Consider the following 18,284-nt stretch of genomic DNA (forward strand, 5'->3'; position numbering starts at 1 on the left):
GGGGCCCATCCCAAAGCCCAGCCCAGACTCATGGTGCAAAACCCCAACACTTACAACCCACCAGGAAAACGAGAAAGTCCCTGCCCCCATCGGCCCCCAAAGTGGCAGTCCCTCTCCCTCCAATGCCTGGGAGGCACTGGCAAAGTGCCCCAGTCCTGTTACCACCCGGTCCGCTGGCCTCTGCCTGCTTAGTTGCACATGCCCCTGCTTGGGCCCCCGCCTCCCCACACCCCGCAGGGGCCTGCCAGGAAAAACATTCTCTGGAATCCAGACCATGACCCACTTTCACACACACATCTGCAGGAATAAGCACTGTCCTAGGGCTGGGGACCTCCAAAGCTGCCTCCTGATTGATCTGGGAGAGACAAAGGGAAGGAGACAGACACCCCACCCTAGCAGATGGCCAGGATCCCACCCTGGAGCCAGCGTCTTGGGAAGAAGAGCAGGGTATACTGACCAGGCAGGGGGTACAGGGTCAACACGCAATCCAGGGGTTCCACAACACCCCTCCCAGCTGCCATTTGGAGGTGAATCCCTATTTGCGGGGACGGCACCGTTTCCAGCAGTAGCTCTTCCCCGCCTCACCCCAGAGACCCCTTGCTTTCAGGGAGACCCACTAGAGTCTGGGGCGGTAGTCCTCCGTTCCCTTACAGGGCACTCAGGAGCAGAAAAATAAAAGCACAGGTGATCTGAGTGCGCTCAGGGTAACTGCTAAACTCCGTCTGGCAGCTGTAAAGTGGAACTAAAACCAGGGTCCCGCAGGGGTGCTGGGAGGAAGATGACTCGTGCTCCAAGCTAGCTGCCTCAGGTCACTTTCCTCACTCTCTGAAGGAGGGCTCCAAGGTGCAGGAAAATCCAGCAGCTCCCATTACTGTGTCCCCTTCACAATAGGAAAGTGGAGAGCACGGAGGACAGAATATGGCGGGTCATTCAACAGCCCCTGTGGGCCAAGACTGGACCAGGTGCCCCCCCAAACCCCACCCCTGTCTCAATCAGGTCTGGTGAAGAACACAGTCGGGGAAATAAGTCAATACAACTCCACAATGACCCTCTCTGGCTACTTCTTTCCCTGCTCCCTAAGTCCTTAAAGGCCCCAGCAAGAATTCAGAGAAGCATTCCAGAGCCTCGGGACAGGGAACTCAGGATCAGGAGCAAAGTACACCTCTGGACAGGCAACTCTAATCCTTCCCATTGCCCTAAAAGTTCAGTTTCCCTTTCAAGAAAAAACAGACCTCTGGTGTCTACTATAAGCCTCTCAGCCATCCTCCAGGCTCCAGCTTTGCCCTCAAATCTCCCTTGCCTGCAGAAAGGCAGACAGAGGCGGATGGGGCAGAAGCAAGATCTCCCACACTTGGGCAAGGCTTGGGCCAGCTCCTATCTCTCTGTAATCACTGTGGAGGTGGAGGAAGCACTGCTCCCAGCTCCGAGTGACGGAGATGTAGCCAGCTTCAGGTCACTGTGCCTGCAGCCTGGCATCTCGCCCTCTGCACCCAGGCTGCCTGGGGTGGCTGTGACTCAGGGTTGGAGTATGAGACCTTCCTCTCTCTTCCTTTAGCCCAGGGTCACAGTTTCTCCCTTCTCCAGGGGCAACACCAGCCCCACCCTAGTTGGGTAACCAACCCAGTTCAATCGCCCACCTGGGCCGCTGGCTTAAAGTCATAGACCTTGGCTGCACCTCCACAAATTCTCAGGGGGAGATGATTATGTCTAGTACACCAGCTTCTGGCAAGAGCCCAGGCCCAGAGGATTCCTCAGGCCAGGGTCAGGATGGGGCGGCACCACTATGGACACTAATGAGATAGTGTAAATAAAAGTAACTTTTCGCAAACATAACAGGCAGAACAGCTGAGTACAAAGAATTTCAGATTGGAATTCCAGCTCTAGCTTAGAGACGAATGAGCCACACGACTGTCTGAGCCTCCATTCATGGGGTTCATCATTTACAGGAGCAACCACAGCTGTTGCGTGAGGCTGCTATGAAGGCTGAGCTTGGCACGCCGCAGTAAGTAGTAGCTGCTATGAATGAATGGCCACAAGGTGATCGTGGGGTACTCTCAGCTTTAGCTAGGAACATGGGGCACCACAGCTGCAAGGACTTACCTTTTTTTGTGTCCAGCCCACCTCCTTTTATCTTACTGCCCCCTAAGGGAGTGAGAGAGCAGGTTAGGGGGCAGCTCAGACAACCAGAGGTGGGGAACCCTCTTAATGGGGATTCCAGGGAAACTGGCACACACCATTCCTCTACCCTTCCAGGATGACTGTCTCCACCTGTTTTCAGGAGCCCTAGAAAACTAGCCCAGGGGGAGGGGCAGGGCAAGATTTATGACAACACAAGTCCCCAAATACAAATGCTTCCTTCCAGGGACAGGGATAAAAATCCACCTCTCTCAGAATGTTGAGGACATCTGAGATACAGCCTCTCTGCCTCCCCACCGCAGCCCTTCAGAGCGCCTGGCACAAAGTAGGTACTCAATAAATATTTGTCCAGTGAATGACAAATATGAGGTCACCCTGTTTCTCCCCCAATTCTAATCCCAGAAGTCCTCTGGGGAAGGAAATCTCTATCTCCTTCCTCAAACACCGTCACAAGCAATACAAACCTATCCAGCATGCTGAGCAGCTGCCTGCTGCAGGTCGGGGGCAGGGTGGCCGTCAGAGGTGACAAGGCCTTTACACCACCTAAGCCTTTGGGAGATAAGGCTCAGGGAGGAGAAAAGGTTAACACCAAGGACATAGCCTGTGCTTTGGGTCAGACTGTGGGCTAACTGCCATAGGGAAATTGTAGTGAGCTGGGTGGGTCTAATTTGACTCTCTCCTATTGTAAATGGAAAACCTTGGGAAGTTGGTTAGCAATCTTGCCTGTGGGACTGAATGTTCCTCTTCTCAGGTCTCAGCCCTTGTGGCACCAGTTCCCCAGTAGGAAGTTCCAGTCCTTACTGCCTTGAGGCGGTTAGGAGGTAGAGGTCTGACACCTGGATAGTCCAGGCCTCCTGCTCAGAGCAGGGGGTGAGGAGGTCTCCCTAGGACCTCCTCCTATAGGAAAAGCTCTAAGAAGAGGGAGGAATCACCAATCCCCACTTCCCCAGGCAACCTCCACCTGACTGTCCTCTCCATCTAGAGCCAGAGAACAGCTGGGGAGGGTACCTGGCAGGATCCCTGCTTTCCTCCCCTCTGACACACAGCACCAAAGTTCTTTACAAGGGGAGCCAGAGGCGAATTTAACGGCAGGTGCACCAGGCATGCGCCCTGGGCCCCAACTTCTGAAGGGCCCCACAAATCCCCAACTTTACATTTCTTTCTAATGACACCAAGTTTGGTTTCATATGTGCAATTTTAACATTAATAGTACATAACATTTTTTATTTATTTAAAAATATGGTTAACATGTATTTTTATTTTCCCTGTCTCTCTGTTTTTGTTAAGGGTCCCAATATTTTGTTCTGCACTCAGGGCCTCAACCAATCTTAATCTGCCTCTGAGGGGAGCTAGGTGTGGGGCTAGACAGAGTATCCCAAAAAGGTAGGGAGTACAGAGCCTATACCACACCCCCTCAGGGCACTTCAGTGAACTGCCCTACCTCCAAGGAAATGACATCATCACCCCCATCTGACAGATGGTGAATACTGAGGCCTAGCGCCACTCATAAAGCTGGTGGGAGAACACCTGCAATGAGGACCATGTCTCCCAACTCAGGGTAGCATCTTTCCATCATATACTGCTTCTGCCTTATATGGGTACAGGTTCCCCAAGCCTGTTCCCAACTCATGACTAGGGAGAAGAAGGAGAGGACAGGAAACTCAAGTTATAGAGGCCCAAATCCCTACAACCAGGGAAGGGTAAAATCATCGGGGTGCAAGGGCAGATAGTTCTTCAGTTAGTGCCTCCACTCAAGTCCTGCTCCCCAAAGGTTGGCATAGTCACCAGAGGGTCGGCACCCACATCCTTGGTGTTCCCGGTATGGCCCTCCTCTCCTGTCTGGTCCAGCCCCGGAGAGACAGTGAAAGAGCAGCAGCCTCATGTGCCCCTTCCCTCCAAGAGCAAGTTCAAAAGTATTTCAGAACCTTGGAACCCTCCTACCATCTTACCCTGACTCAGAGGCCAAAGGTCACTGAGGAAGCTCCAACCCCAAGGGGAAGGGGAGAGACAACAAGTATTGAATGAACTGTCCTTTCCGGGAGAAAATGTGGCTTCAAGTGGCCAATGAACTTGGTCCCAGGGCTCTGCACCCCTCTTCCATCCCATGTTCCCCACCTCTGCCAATTCAAAGAGAAAAAGGGAGTATTTGAACTTGGAGCCAGCTTTAGGCAGGATGAGGAAGGGTACAAAATCACAGAGGCCCCTCTTCCAGGCTGGGATGGGACGCCAAGCAGGGGCCGACTTTGCCTCAGAATCTAAGGGAGCTTAAGAGAGGACGGATCCCACCCCAAACTGCTGGAAACACCAATTCTACTCTTCACCCCCCCTCCAAAAGTATAATGGCAACCAGATGAACAAGTCCAGCATGGGGGGGGGGGGGGACGATAAATCCATAGGGCCCCAGGGGACAGTGAATTTCCAGAAGGCCATCCTCCCCTCCCCCAAACACCTCCCCCTTTTCTTGCCTTCCCCTGAACTCAGCCAACCCCACCCTCCATTGGGTAAACCTGCTTTGAAAAGTTAGCTCTTTGTTCTACAAGCCGATCTCAAGCTCTGTGCACAATTTCAGGAGATCTCTGCGAAGCACCCCCCACCCACCCTACTCCAGCAACCGACCCCGCCCTACTCAGGCTAGGTAGCCCAGCACAGCGAGTTAGCCTCTAATTTGAGGTGGGGGCTGGGAAGCTGCTATTAACCGGCGGTCCATCAACCGCTGAACCATCAGGGGGACTACAGATCGTCCAAAAGCGGGGGTCTCTCAAAGGGGCTCAGGTCCTTGTCCGTAGGCCAGTTCACCAGATGCAACACTCGCCGGTTGATAGCCCCCGCCCCCAGTCTCCAGGCCAGGATCCCCAGCCATTCGCGGTCAGAGCGGCCAGTTTCGCTGGGCCCCCCAGCCTCTGCCCCGCCCCCCCCGCCGCCCCCTCCCCCAGAGCCCCGAGCTTCCGCCTACTTGGCGCTCCGGGCGGCGGGGAGAGGGAGCGGCCGTCTCTCTCACTCTCCCCGACCTAGGGGGTGGGACTGCACCCCTAACCTCCCCCCAGCCCCCACCCCGTGGCCTGGCTTCCCTACCCTTCTTTCGTTCTCTCAACCCCCGGGTACAGAGCCGACTCTTCTCAAATAGTGGCTGCCCGCCACGCGTGGACTCCTTGCCTCGCCTCGGATCTCCTGGCTTCAGACTGGGGTCTGTCCCCAACACCCCAAGACACCGCCCTCCCCTCCCTCCTGCTGGGACCGCGGGGATGAGGCGGCACAGACCCGGCCCCTCTCCTCTCTTCCCCCAGTCTGGAGCACTGCTCGGGAATGGATGGCAAAGGCGCGTCTCCTGGTCCCGGGGCTCACCTTATCCAGGCAGTTCACCTTCTCCGTGGGGTACACGATCTTGCCGCACCGGGCGCAATTGGGATTCATGGCTCCGGGAAAGGCTGGGGCGGGGACACCCGAGCTTGCGCGCGCTCTCTTTCCCCAGAGCGAGCTGGCGGGAGACGGCCGCGACTGCAACTACACAGTCAGCGGTGGCGGCGGCGGCGGCGGCGGCGGCGGCGGCGGCTGGAGCTAGGGAACTGGCCTCCGCCTCCGCCCTCCTTCCCCTAATAAACACAGCGGGGAGGAGGGGCTGCACCGGGGCGGGGACGAGCGGAGGGTAGGAGCGCGCGCGGCCAGGCGCGCTCTCCGGGAGACGTGGGGCTGCGCGGGGGCGAGTTCCGGGGCGGGCTGGCCGGGGATGCGCGCCTAAGTGAGCCCCGAGGGGCCTTGGCGCCCGGGTGCTTCCTAACTGGCGGAGCCCTGGAAAGACGCCCGCTGTGCCCAGATCCCTTCCCGCGCTGAAAGCGGCATGGAGCCGGTCTGGTCGAACATCTGGGGCTCCCGGGTTGCGGGAGACGGGCAGACCTCTCTCATCTGTCGAGGGTGGGGCTGGAACACTCCTGAAGGCCCGATCAGATTCACCAAATTTGGGGACTTTCCTTTGTACCCATGAGTACCTGGCATGAATCAACGGACAGAATGGGAACCCCCTGCCCCGCCCCTCGGTTAGCCTCTCTTCCGCCTCCTATCCTTTGCCACTTAGGGCGGAACCCGTCCCTGCCGCCTGTTCTCAACGCCTGCAGCCGGGTCTAGCTCTCCCGGCGTCTGCGGTGAAGCTTTCCCGGGATCCCCGGATTCGGGCACCCTCGTTTTCCACTTCGCCTCATTTCCTCCTTCCGTGTAGCGGTGGCCTAGTAACCAAAGAACCGTCGCCAGGCACTGTAGCAGCGCGGGGGTATAGCTCAGTGGTAGAGCATTTGACTGCAGATCAAGAGGTCCCTGGTTCAAATCCGGGTGCCCCCTTGGCAGTTTTTCTTCCTTCTCTAACCAACATAGTCCCATCCATTTTGACTCTTTCATTTTAACATTGGGTCTTAGATTAAAAGAGAACAGAATAGATTTTGTAAAAATTCTTTCCACTTTCTTCAGCCCTCGCGGAATGCTTTCGATTCTGTGGATATGCGCACAAATCAGGTACAAAAGCTGCGCAGTCACAATTACTGGCACCAGAAGTATCGGGATTTCCGTGGCCGCGAGTTCCGGGGACAGAATACCCCAAGCTGGTGCTCTGTTTCCGACGGGAGTGTGATATGTCGAGAGAAAGAAACCCCCAGACACCGCCTTACTCCAACTTAAGCTTTCTTTATTACCGGTGACATGAACATGCTGTGCTCACCCTTCCCTATTGTTCATGGCACAGGTATAGGGAGAGTCAAAGCACTTTTGAGAACGTACAATGCCCAATGAACACCCATAAACTAATTTTTATTTACAAAAATAAAGTTACTTCCTGATGCAAACTGGCATAAACTAATGCGGTGATTCTCAAACTGAGTGTGTATCAGAATTACCTGGAGGGCTTATTAAAACACCTCGTTTCTGATTCAGTAGGCCTGGAGTGGGATCCCAAGAATTTACGTTTCTGACAAGTTCCTAGGTGATGCCAATGCTACTGGTCAGAGGACCCACTCTTTAAGAACCACTAAGCTAGTAATTAATACAAGGCTGTTGAATTTCATAACCTAGCGGTGGGGACAGATACTTGTTGGTTTAGTCACTGACAGTGTCACTGCTAAGCCTGAGGAAAACAGTAAATGTGAACAGGGAGTAAGGGCATCCCCTTAGACTAGGTTTTGCCCCAAAAAAGGAAAAATAAAGGAGAAAGGAACAGACACGCTTCTTGGGTCAAGGGGCAGCTGTGATATTTTAAACCAGGAATCTGGTTGTGTCATCCCTCAAGGCCCCGAGGGTATACTCTGGAGCATTTTTCCCCACGGTTCACATTACTGGGAGATGTGTCTGACATGGGCAAAGCCCAGACCCTAGATGCCACCAACTTTCCACTCTTTCGTGGACACCAGGCCTCAAACATGCCACCTGTAGGTTATCAAACCAAAGGCTTTTCTTTGAGCTAAGATGAAGAAGAAAACTTTCCACTTTTCACCTTTTCTCTTATATTTGCGTGTGTCTTGTTCAACTTTGCAATTATGTAAATCTACTGAACTTGGATTGTTCTCCTATCCGGGTCAGACTATGAGCTAGGCAAAATGGCATTGCCCCACCCATCTCCAAGGCCAATAGCTCATTAACCGTCTCATCGCTTCCTTTCACCATCTCTTGGGAAGGGCTTTGCATTATTCCAGAGAGAATGCAGGGCGGTGGAACCCTCAAGACAATGGAATTATTCTGAAGTACACCCCAGTGACTGAGAAAACATGAGTATATGAGAGGGCATCCAGATTTGAACCAGGGACCTCTTGATCTGCAGTCAAATGCTCTACTACTGAGCTATACCCCCTGTGCTGACATCCACTTGGTAAATTATTTTTACACCAATCCTAAATTTTTGTACTGAAATTATTTATGAGTTCAAAAGGTTCATTAGGTACTTCCTGCTAACTGATATTAAATTTACTTATGATTCCCACAGAACAAACAAAAAAAAGACCCAAAAATATTTACTTATGATAAGGAACAAAATTAAAAGACCAACTGAAAATATGGCCCTTTGAAAATATGTGAACTTAGGTACCAATCCTCCTTTTCTAAGCTAAATTCTTTATCCATAATCCCACACACCAGTTTACTTGAAGTGAGAGAACGACCTCTTGCAAAACTGGATAAAAGAATACAGACATGTCTCCTCTGAGAGACTTTCCCAGGCTATGCTCTCTAGTGGCTCCCTTCTTTTTATGGGACAATTACTATGCACCCCACTCTAGGTACAGAACATAATTATAATAAAAAGACACAAAGGTTCTGACTCTTACTGAATGTTTATTTTTTTTATTCAGTGAGAGGATAGGAGACAAAGAGACAGACTCCCTCATGCACTAGGACCGGGATCCACCCGGCAAGCCCACTAGGGGGGCGATGCTCTGCCCACCTGGAATGTTGCTCCATTGCTCAGTAACTGAGCTCTTTTTTTTTTCTTCTTTTTTTGTATTTTTCTGAAGTTGGAAAGGGGGAGGCAATCAGACAGACTCCCACATGTGCCCGACCAGGATCCACCCGGCACGCCCACCAGGGGGCGATGCTCTGCCCATCTGGGGCATTGCTCTGTTGCAACCAGAGCCTATGTAGCGCCTGAGGCAGAGGCCACAGAGCCATCCTCAGCACCAGGGCCAACTTTGCTCCAATGGAGCCTTGGCTGTGGGAGGGGAAGAGAGAGACAGAGAGGAAGGAGAGGGGGAGGGGTAGAGAAGCAGATGAGCGCTTCTCCTGTGTGCCCTGGCCGGGAATCGAACCTGGGACTCCTGCACACCAGGCCGACACTCTACCACTGAGCCAACCGGCCAGGGCCTTGAACTCTCCTAAGCCTCTGAGGTGGTAGGACATGGAGCCATCCTCAGGCGCACCCCCCCCAGACCAACTCTCTCCAATTGAGCCATGGCTGCAGGAGAAGAAGAGGGAGAGAGAGAGAGAGAGAGAGAGAGAGAGAGGTGAGAGGGAGAGGAATGGAGAAGTAGATGGGTGCTTTGCCTGTATGACCAGGAAATTGAACCCGGGACATCCACACGCCCTGCCCACACTCTACCACTGAGCCAAGTGGCCAGAGCCAAGTTTAAAATCTAATGGAGCCTGACTAGGCGGTGGCACAGTGGATAGAACATTGCACTGGGATGCAGAGGACCCAGGTTCGAGACCCTGAGGTCGCCAGCTTGAGCACGGGCTCATCTGGTTTGAGCAAAAGTTCACCGGCTTGGACCTAAGGTCACTGGCTTGAGCAAGCACATATGAGAAAGCAATCAATGAACAACTAAGGTATCACAACGAAAAACTAATGATTGATGCTTCTCATCTCTCTTCGTTCCTGTCTGTCTATCCCTATCTATCCCTCTCTCTGACTCTGTGTCTCTGTCAAAAAAAAAAAATCTAGCCTGACCTGTAGTGGCGCAGTGGATAAAGCATTGACCTAGAATGCTGAGGTCACCAGTTCAAAACCCTGGGCTTGCCTGGTCAAGGCACATATAGGATTTGATGCTTCTTGCTCCTCCTCCTTTCTTTCTCTCACTCTCACTCTCTCCTCTCTAAAATAAATAAATAAATTAATTAATTAAAACAAATAAATAAATAAATCTAATGGAGACAGACTAGAAACAAATGCACAAGTGAATAAACAAGAAAATGTCCAGTAATGATAAGAGAAATAGTAAAATAAATTTTAAAAAGATACAGTGTTAGGTAGGTACAAGGAGGTCTATGTAAGGTTGGAGAACCATGGAAGAACTTTCTGTGCAGGTGATTTTGGAGTTCAGACCTGAATAGGGGGGAGGGCATTTCAGATAGAGCAGGGGTCAGGAACCTATGGCTCGCGAGCCAGATGTGGCTCTTTTGATGGCTGCATCTGGCTCGCAGACAAATCTTTAATAAAGAAAATAACGTTAAAAATATAAAACATTCTCATGTATTACAACTCATTCATTTCCTACCGCTCATGTTCATGGTTGTGGGTGGCTGGAGCCAATCACAGCTATCCTCCGGGACAACACCAAATTTTTATTGGATAATGCGTAAGGTACACAGGTCGTTGTATGGCTCTCATGGAATTACATTTTAAATATGTGGTGTTCATGGCTCTCTCAGCCACAAAGGTTCCCGCCCCCTGAGATAGAGGAAATGGCAACTACAAAGGCCCTGCGGCCAGAATGGCTAGAGAAAGGTGTGCAAGCAGAAAGTGATTCAAGAGAACTGGAGGGCCTTGCGCAGCAAGGTAAGGAGTTTCGATTTTACTCCAAGTGGATGAAAAACCAGCAACAGCCAGTTTTTAGCAGAGGAATTTGAAATCATCACTCACACTCGTGGGAAAGATTTATAAAGTGCTCACTTCAGCAGGCCATATACTACAATTGGAATGGTACAGGGGAGATAATCATGGTGCCTGCCCAAGGATGACATGCAAATTCATGAAGCTTCCCATATTTTTTATTCTTGTATTCTTTCCCCTGCCGTCGTGGCATTGATTCTTTGTCTAAAAATTTTAAACCCAGCCCCTGCTTCACTTCATCTCTACAAAGTGTTCACAGCAAAACACATTTGGTCTGCTTTTAGATTCTTTTTTATTATTATTATTCTTACTTATTTATTCATTTTAGAGAAGAGAGAGAGAGAGAGAGAAAGGGAAGGGGGGAGGAGCAGGAAGCATCAACTCCCATATGTGCCTTGACCAGGCATGCTCAGGGTTTTGAACTGGTGACCTCAGCATTCCAGGTCAATACTTGATCCACTGTGCCACCACAGGTCAGGCTGTTTTTAGATTCTTGAAGAATTAAATAGTCTTTCACTTAAAAAAAAAAAAAAATTTACAAGAAGTCAAGAACTTACATAGAGAATATATACAATAGAATATTGTTCAGCCTTAAAAAGTAGGAAATCTTCCAATATGTGACATGGCACGTTATACAACATGAAATAAGCCAATCATAAAGGGACAAATACTGCATTATTCCACTTACATGAGGTATCTAAAACAGTCAGTTTCACAGAAGCAGAGAGTTGAACAGTGGCTGCCAGGGGTGAAGAGAGAGAAATGGAGAGTTGCAAATCAAGGGGTATAAAGTTTCAATTATGCAAGATGAATAAGTTTTTAGGAATCTGCTGTACAACACTGTGCCTACAGTTCACAATATTGTATTATACATTTCAACATCTCTTAAGGGGGTAGATCTCATGTTAAGCATTCTCATCACTATAAAAGAAAAGGAAGAGTGGACATAGAGAGACAGGTTAGGATTCTATTGCAATAGTGCAGACAAGAGATGGTGATTATGTCTTACTATAGTGATGTATTAGTTTCCCATTGCTGCTGTAACAAAGTACCACAAACTTAATCTGCTTAAAGCAACATACATATATTATCTTACAGTTATGGAGGTCAGAATTCCAAAATCAACGTCACTGGGCTCAAATCAAAGTGTTGGCATGCTGGCAGTCCTTCTGGAGGTTTTAGGAGAGAATCAGTCTCCTTGACTTTTGCAGTTTCTCCACCTGCATTTATTCACTCATGGTTCCTTCTTCCATCTACAAAGCCAGGAAGGTAGCATCTTCTCACCCTCTGCTCTCTCTTTCCACTCTTACACCTTCTCTCTGTCTCTGACTCTGATCATCCTGCCTCCATTCTATTAGGACCCTGTGATTACATTGGCTCACCCAGATAATCCAAGATAATCTCCCCATCTCAAGATCCTTAACTTAATCACATCTGCAAAGTGCCTTTTATCACGTAAGGTAGCATATTCACAAGGGGATTGGGATGTGGACATATATGGAGGTCCACTATTCAGCCTACCACAGTAGGAATGATAGAGCTGGAGCAGAGTGCCAGCATCTGGATTAGCCATGGATGGGGAGCCACACACTTCCTGTACGTTAGATGGCTTGGGGAGAGTGAGGGGGTGAAAAGAATCAAGAATGACTTTTATATTTTAGTCTTTACTATCTGGGTGGATTGTGATGTGGTTTCCTGAAATAAGGCTGAGAAATTAGTACGTCTAAAAAAAAATCAAGAGTTTCTTTTTACAGAGACAGAGAGAGAGTCAGAGAGAGGGGTAGATAGGGACAGACAGGAATGGAGAGAGATGAGAAGCATTAATCATTAGTTTTTCGGCCCTGGCCGGTTGGTTAAGGGGTGGAGCGTCGGCCTGGCGTGTGGAAGTCCCGGGTTCGATTCCTGGCCAGGGCACACAGGAGAGGCGCCCATCTCCTTCTCCACCCCTCCCCTTCTCCTTCCTCTCTGTCTCTCTCTTCCCCTCCCGCAGCTGAGGCTCCATTGGAGCAAAAGATGGCCCAGGCGCTGGGGATGGCTCCTTGGCCTCTGCCCCAGGCGCTAGAGTGGCTCTGGTCGCAACAGAGCGACCCCCTGGATGGGCGAAGTGTCGCCCCCTGGTGGGCATGCCGGGTGGATCCCGGTCAGATGCATGCGGGAGTCTGTCTGACTGCCTCCCCGTTTCCAGCTTCAGAAAAATACAAAAAAAAAAAAAATCATTAGTTTTTCGTTGTGACACCTTAGTTGTTCATTGATTGCTTTCTCATATGTGCCTTGACCATGAGCCTTCAGCAGACCGAGTAACCCCTTGCTCAAGCCAGCGACCTTGGTTCCAAGCTGATGAGCTTTGCTCAAACTAGATGAGTCCGCACTCAAGCTGGGGACCTTGGGGTCTCGAACCTGGGTCTTCTGCATCCCAATCCGATGCTCTATCCACTGCACCACTGCCTAGTCAGGCAGGAGAGTTTCTTTTTAAAACACACAGAAAGTAATAAAGTACAGCTACCTACCCTCATGGACTTCACATTCTAGTATGGGGTCAGCATGTTCAATTTGAGTTGCCCCATAGAAATTTAAGAGGAGATGTTAAGCATGCAGTTGGCGACCCAGTTAATTCTGAAATTCAGAGAGATGTCTGAGTTGGAAATAGAATTGGGAGTTGGGAGTTGGTGAAGGAGGTAGTTGATTCCAGAAGTGTGCTCAGTTCAGCTTATACCAGCTAGTAAGAACCAATGGTTAAGTTTTCAGGAATTTTTAAGCCAGTTGACATCTCTTTGGTAGCTTCAAATCAGCACATGAGAGTATTTGCACCTTGGGAAATCAGGTGTCTTCGTGTCCCCCCACCCCCCGCTGCCGCCAGCCAAGCCTGTTTTTGGCCATTTACCAGCATACCACTGCTCCTGACTGATTCTCATTTTCTTCAAAAGGAAGAGTAAAGCCCCTCAGCTAAGAGAGATAAGGTGTGGAAGGTTTGAGACAGGAGAAAGTATGTGAAACAGTTGTTTTGGTGAGTGACAATGTGAACCTAGTCAGTCAGTGGCGTAGGAGTACTGGACGGAGAGCGCGTCTGAAACTGTAGGAGTCACACAGGCTTGTAAGCTTTGTTTCAACAACATTCAACATTCAGCTGCTTTGGGTACAGGTTTGGTGTAATCAGATAGCTGAGTTTAATTAGGATTGCAGTTCAGCAGCAAGTACAACTCAGGGCTTTTAGTAAACCAGATACTGTGCCAACGACTGTGAATCCAAAAAAGAATGCAACATGATCCTACCCTCGAGAAACTTACAGTCTAGCTGGAGAAGCAATATACGGTGCATATACACCAAAGGAGGGAAAGTAACTGACAGAGCAAATGCAGAGAGTAGTAGAACTGCAGAGACAGGTAGTTGGTAATGAGAAAAATGAAGTACAGACAACCTTCCTTAAAACTGGCAGCAAGAACCCAGGCAGGCCCTGGCCAGTTGGCTCAGTGGTAGAGCGTCAGCCTGGCGTGCAGGAGTCCCGGGGTTCAATTCCCGGCCAGGGCACACAGGAGAAGCGCCCATCTGCTTCTCCACCCCTCCCCCTCTCCTTCCTCTCTGTCTCTCTCTTCCCCTCCCTCAGCCAAGGCTCCATTGGAGCAAAGATGGCCCGAGCGCTGGGGATGGCTCTATGGCCTCTGCCTCAGGCGCTAGAATGGCTCTGGTCGCAACAGAGCAACGCCCCGTATGGGCAGAGCATTGGTGGGCGTGCCGGGTGAATCCCGGTCCGGCGCATGCAAGAGTCTGTCTGACTGCCTCCCTGTTTCCAGCTTCAGAAAAATACAAAAAAAATAAAATAAAAAACATAAAAAATAAAATTGAGCCTGACCTGTGGTGGTACAGTGGATAAAGTGTCAACCTGGAACTCTGAGGTCACAGGTTCAAAACCCTGGGCTTGCCTGACCAGGCAGTGGTGCAGTGGATAGAGCATCGGACTGGGATGCCAAGGACCCAGGTTCAAGACCCCGAGGTCACCAGCTTGAGTGTGGGCTCATCTGGTTTGAGCAAAAGCTCACCAGCTTGAACCCAAGGTCGCTGGCTCGAGCAAGGAGTTACTCGGTCTGCTGAAGGCCTGTGGTCAAGGCACATATGAGAAAGCAATCAATGAACAACTAAGGTGTCGCAATGCACAACGAAAAACTGATGATGATGCTTCTCATCTCTCCATCCCTGTCTATCCCCTCTCTGACTCTCTCTCTGACTCTCTGTCTCTGTAAAAAAAAAGAAAGAAAAAGAAAACCCTGGGCTTGCCTGGTCAAGGCACATATGGGAGTTAATGCTTCCTGCTCCTCTCCCCCTTTTCTCTCTCTTCTCTCTAAAATTAATTAATAAAATCTAAAAAAAAAAAAAAGAAATAAATTGGTAATGAGAAAGAAGAAATGCACAGGCAATCACAACTAAAGGAAAGCTTTTTTTTTTTTTTTTTAATTTAGGGGAAGCTGGCTGATATTTGAAGGAGCCAAGGAGGAAGAAGTGACTAGAGATGCTAGAGAGAATGGAGACAGAGGTTCCTGTAGTGCAGGAGCAAAGAAGGTCTTGGGAAAGACAAGGAAAGCACTTCCTTTCACGTGCAAAGACAGGAAGGATGGAAATTACTTGTGAAGAATTCCCAGATGCCGGAGGTAGAAAAGGCTGTAGTTAATGAAGGAGAAGAAGCCCCTTACACACACCCAAAAGACCTTCAAGCATGGTCAAAGCAGACATCCCTCTTTTCTCCCAGAACTTGGGTCCTAATTGCCTCTGCTTTCTTCTCTTAGTTCTTTATTATCACTCCAGGTAACCTGAAACAGTTGATCATAAATGCCAAACTTTTGTTAATCAGCTACAGTGATGTCTGGTCAGTAAACTACAGTTAACTGTAATCTCAACCATCCCACAAAGGGTATATAGCCCAAGGGTAGAATATTTGCACATCCAGAGGTCCCTGGTTCAAATCCAAGTGCCCCCTGGTGGCCTCACTTTTAAGGTTTACCACCCATCAAGATGGTAAGTAATAATGGTAACATTAACCAAGTATCTTTATTCTGCCATGTGTTCTGGAGATTAAAAACAAAACAAAACTAATACACCAAAGTAGATTTTACATTCCAGTATCAGTTTGATTTGCAAATAAAGGGGTTACTATCCAATGTGATATTCATATTTCTTTAGATGTTCTTTTAGGTCAGTGGTTCTCAAATGTGTAGGGATTTCTGAGACCCTTTCTAATAGGAAAAAGGGACAGTTTCATAACACATTATTTACCTGTTTCATTCATGTTCTTTCCTGAGCATACATGGAGCTCTCTAGAGGGTACATGATGCATGATATCATATTTTAAATTTGCAAACATGAAAATCCAGCTATCTTTCATTAAGCCAGATATTAACAGGATTTCCAAAAGCATTGTACTTGCAAAGTCATTTTTCTCATTAAATTATTATTGTTTTTAGAAAATGTAGTTATTTTTCTGGCTTATTATCTTTTTTTTATTTTTTATTTTTTTATTTTTCCGAAGCTGGAAACGGGAGAGACAGTCAGACAGACTCCCGCACGCACCCGACCGGGATCCACCCGGCACGCCCACCAGGGGCAACGCTCTGCCCACCAGGGGGCGATGCTCTGCCCCTCCTGGGCTGGGCGTCGCTCTGCCGAGACCAGAGCCACTCTAGCGCCTGGGGCAGAGGCCAAGGAGCCATCCCCAGCGCCTAGGCCATCTTTGCTCCAATGGACCCTTGGCTGCGTGAGGGGAGGAGAGAGACAGAGAGGAAGGAGAGGGGGAGGGGTGGAGAAGCAAATGGGCGCTTCTCCTATGTGCCCTGGCCGGGAATCGAACCCGGGTCCCCGGCACGCCAGGCTGACGCTCTACCGCTGAGCCAACTGGCCAGGGCTGGCTTATTATCTTAAAAGAATTAACAAATAATTAAACATTCCTAATTTTAATTTCTAATCTGGTGTCAGTAGATATAACCTATGTAAAATAAAAACATTTTGGAAGCCTCAATAATTTAAGAATGTAAAGTAGTCTCCAGATTAAAATATTTGAGAACTAGTGCTCTAGGTAAAGAGGTGGCCCAGGGCAGAGAATGTTGGGGTTGTGAGATGGCACAGGAAAAAGATAATATTTGAACAGAGTTTTGAAAAATAAGTAGTAAATAAAGCAAGAAAGAGTTCTTAAGTCCTAAGCAGTTTGGTATTGTTGGAGTGGAAAGTATAAGAGGCAAGGTGACAGGAGATGAGACCAGGGAACAGATAAATCATTTCAGGCAAGGCTCTAGTGCTGTGCTAGCGACCTTGGGCTTCATAAGCACTAGAAGGTCAACTGGGTTTTGTTGTTGTTGTTGTAAGATTTATTGATTTTACCTTTTTTTTTTTTTTTTTTTTTTTTTACAGAGACAGAGAGAGAGAGTCAGAGAGAGGGAAAGACAGGGACAGAGAGATGAGAAGCATCAATCATTAGTTTTTCGTTGCGCATTGCGACACCTTAATTGTTCATTGATTGCTCTCCCATATGTGCCTTGACCCGCGGGCCTTCAGCAGACCGAGTAACCCCTTGCTGGAGCCAACGTCCTTCGGCTCAAGCTGGCGACTTCAGAGTCTCGAACCTGGGTCCTCTGCATCCCAGTCCGACGCTCTATCCACTGCGCCACCACCTTGTCAGGCGCCAACAGGATTTTAAACAATGAGGGATTACAGCCAGACCATTTAGAGGCTGCTAATATGGGGGTCGGGGGAGATTCCTCTAATAAAGACATTTAAGCTGAAATATGAAAAATCAGTAGACATGAAACACATGATGAGGGTAGGCAGTGTAGACCAGTGTTTTTCAGCCATTGGTTCATAGACTGGTGCCAGTCTGCCAGAAATTTCATGCCAGTCTGCAAAAGAGTTAAACACTCTGAGATTGTATGAACATTATAGGTCCAATAATCTTACTCATATTTGCTTCTACTCAGGGTGATTTCTGCGTTAGTGGTCCTTGAAATAATTTATCCTGTTTTCATCGGTCCCCAAGTGTAAAAAGGTTGAAAAACACTGCTGTAGAGTATTAGAAGCATATGGGAAGCCTATGGGTATTCAGGAACATGGACAGTATCTGGGACTAAAAAGCCAACCCTGCAGAGCATGAGACCGGAAGATATGTTAGGAGGCCTCAAAAGTAGTTTAACCCTGGCCGGTTTGCTCAGTGGTAGAGCATCGGCCTGGCGTGCAGGAGTCCCGGGTTCGATTCCTGGCCAGGGCACACAGGAGAAGTGCCCATCTGCTTCTCCACTCCTCCCCCTCTCCCTCTCCTTCCTCTCTGTCTCTCTCTTCCCCTCCCGCAGCCAAGGCTCCATTGGAGCAAAGTTGGCCCGGGTGCTGAGGATGGCTCTGTGGCCTCTGCCTCAGGCGCTAGAATGGCTCTGGTCACCGGAGCAACACCCCAGATGGGCAGAGCATCGCCCCCTGGTGGGCATGCCAGGTGGATCCCAGTCGGGCGCATGTGGGAGTCTGTCTGACTGACTGCCTCCCTGTTTCTGGCTTTGGAAAAATGCAAAAAAAAAAAGAAAAAAAAGTAGTTTAAACAAGAGGTGGAAGTGGCTTAGAGAAGTGGATAGATTTGAGCATTTAGAAGGCAAACTGAAAAGAACTTAGATGTCTCAGATGGGCACCCGGATGGATGGTGGTTCCATTTATCAAGAGAGACAAATCTAGTAAGGAAATTATATGGTTAGAAATACATAGAATTTGGTTGAGAAGTGAAGGAGACAGAATAATTAATAGCTAGAAAATCTGGAAGGATCAAGTAAAGGCATTTTAAGAGTGTTAAAGAGATTTATAAATTTGTAGATTTATAAACTTCTTAATGCTGAAGTGT

The 18,284-nt window shown here is 49.1% G+C and overlaps 1 protein-coding gene and 3 non-coding genes across 4 annotated transcripts in view; 2 read left to right on the forward strand and 2 right to left on the reverse strand.

Moving 5' to 3' along the window:
* LASP1 (LIM and SH3 protein 1) overlaps positions 1-5,693 on the reverse strand; it is a 42,799-nt gene extending 37,106 nt beyond the window's left edge. The window contains exon 1 of the mRNA XM_066263766.1: positions 5,479-5,693. Within this exon, the coding sequence (XP_066119863.1) occupies positions 5,479-5,547 (69 nt within the window). The 5' untranslated portion in view covers positions 5,548-5,693. The remainder of the gene's footprint in view (positions 1-5,478) is intronic.
* Positions 5,694-6,393: 700 nt separating this feature from the next.
* Positions 6,394-6,465, forward strand: TRNAC-GCA (transfer RNA cysteine (anticodon GCA)). The gene has a single exon. It is a non-coding gene; the product is annotated as a tRNA-Cys (tRNA).
* A 1,423-nt stretch (positions 6,466-7,888) lies between these two features.
* Positions 7,889-7,960, reverse strand: TRNAC-GCA (transfer RNA cysteine (anticodon GCA)). The gene has a single exon. It is a non-coding gene; the product is annotated as a tRNA-Cys (tRNA).
* Positions 7,961-10,483: 2,523 nt separating this feature from the next.
* Positions 10,484-10,588, forward strand: LOC136327981 (U6 spliceosomal RNA). Its single transcript, XR_010730027.1, has one exon. It is a non-coding gene; the product is annotated as a U6 spliceosomal RNA (small nuclear RNA).
* Positions 10,589-18,284: the final 7,696 nt, after the last annotated feature.

Source organism: Saccopteryx bilineata, chromosome 2 (genome assembly GCF_036850765.1).
Source record: "Saccopteryx bilineata isolate mSacBil1 chromosome 2, mSacBil1_pri_phased_curated, whole genome shotgun sequence".
Taxonomy (NCBI): Eukaryota; Metazoa; Chordata; class Mammalia; order Chiroptera; family Emballonuridae; genus Saccopteryx; species Saccopteryx bilineata.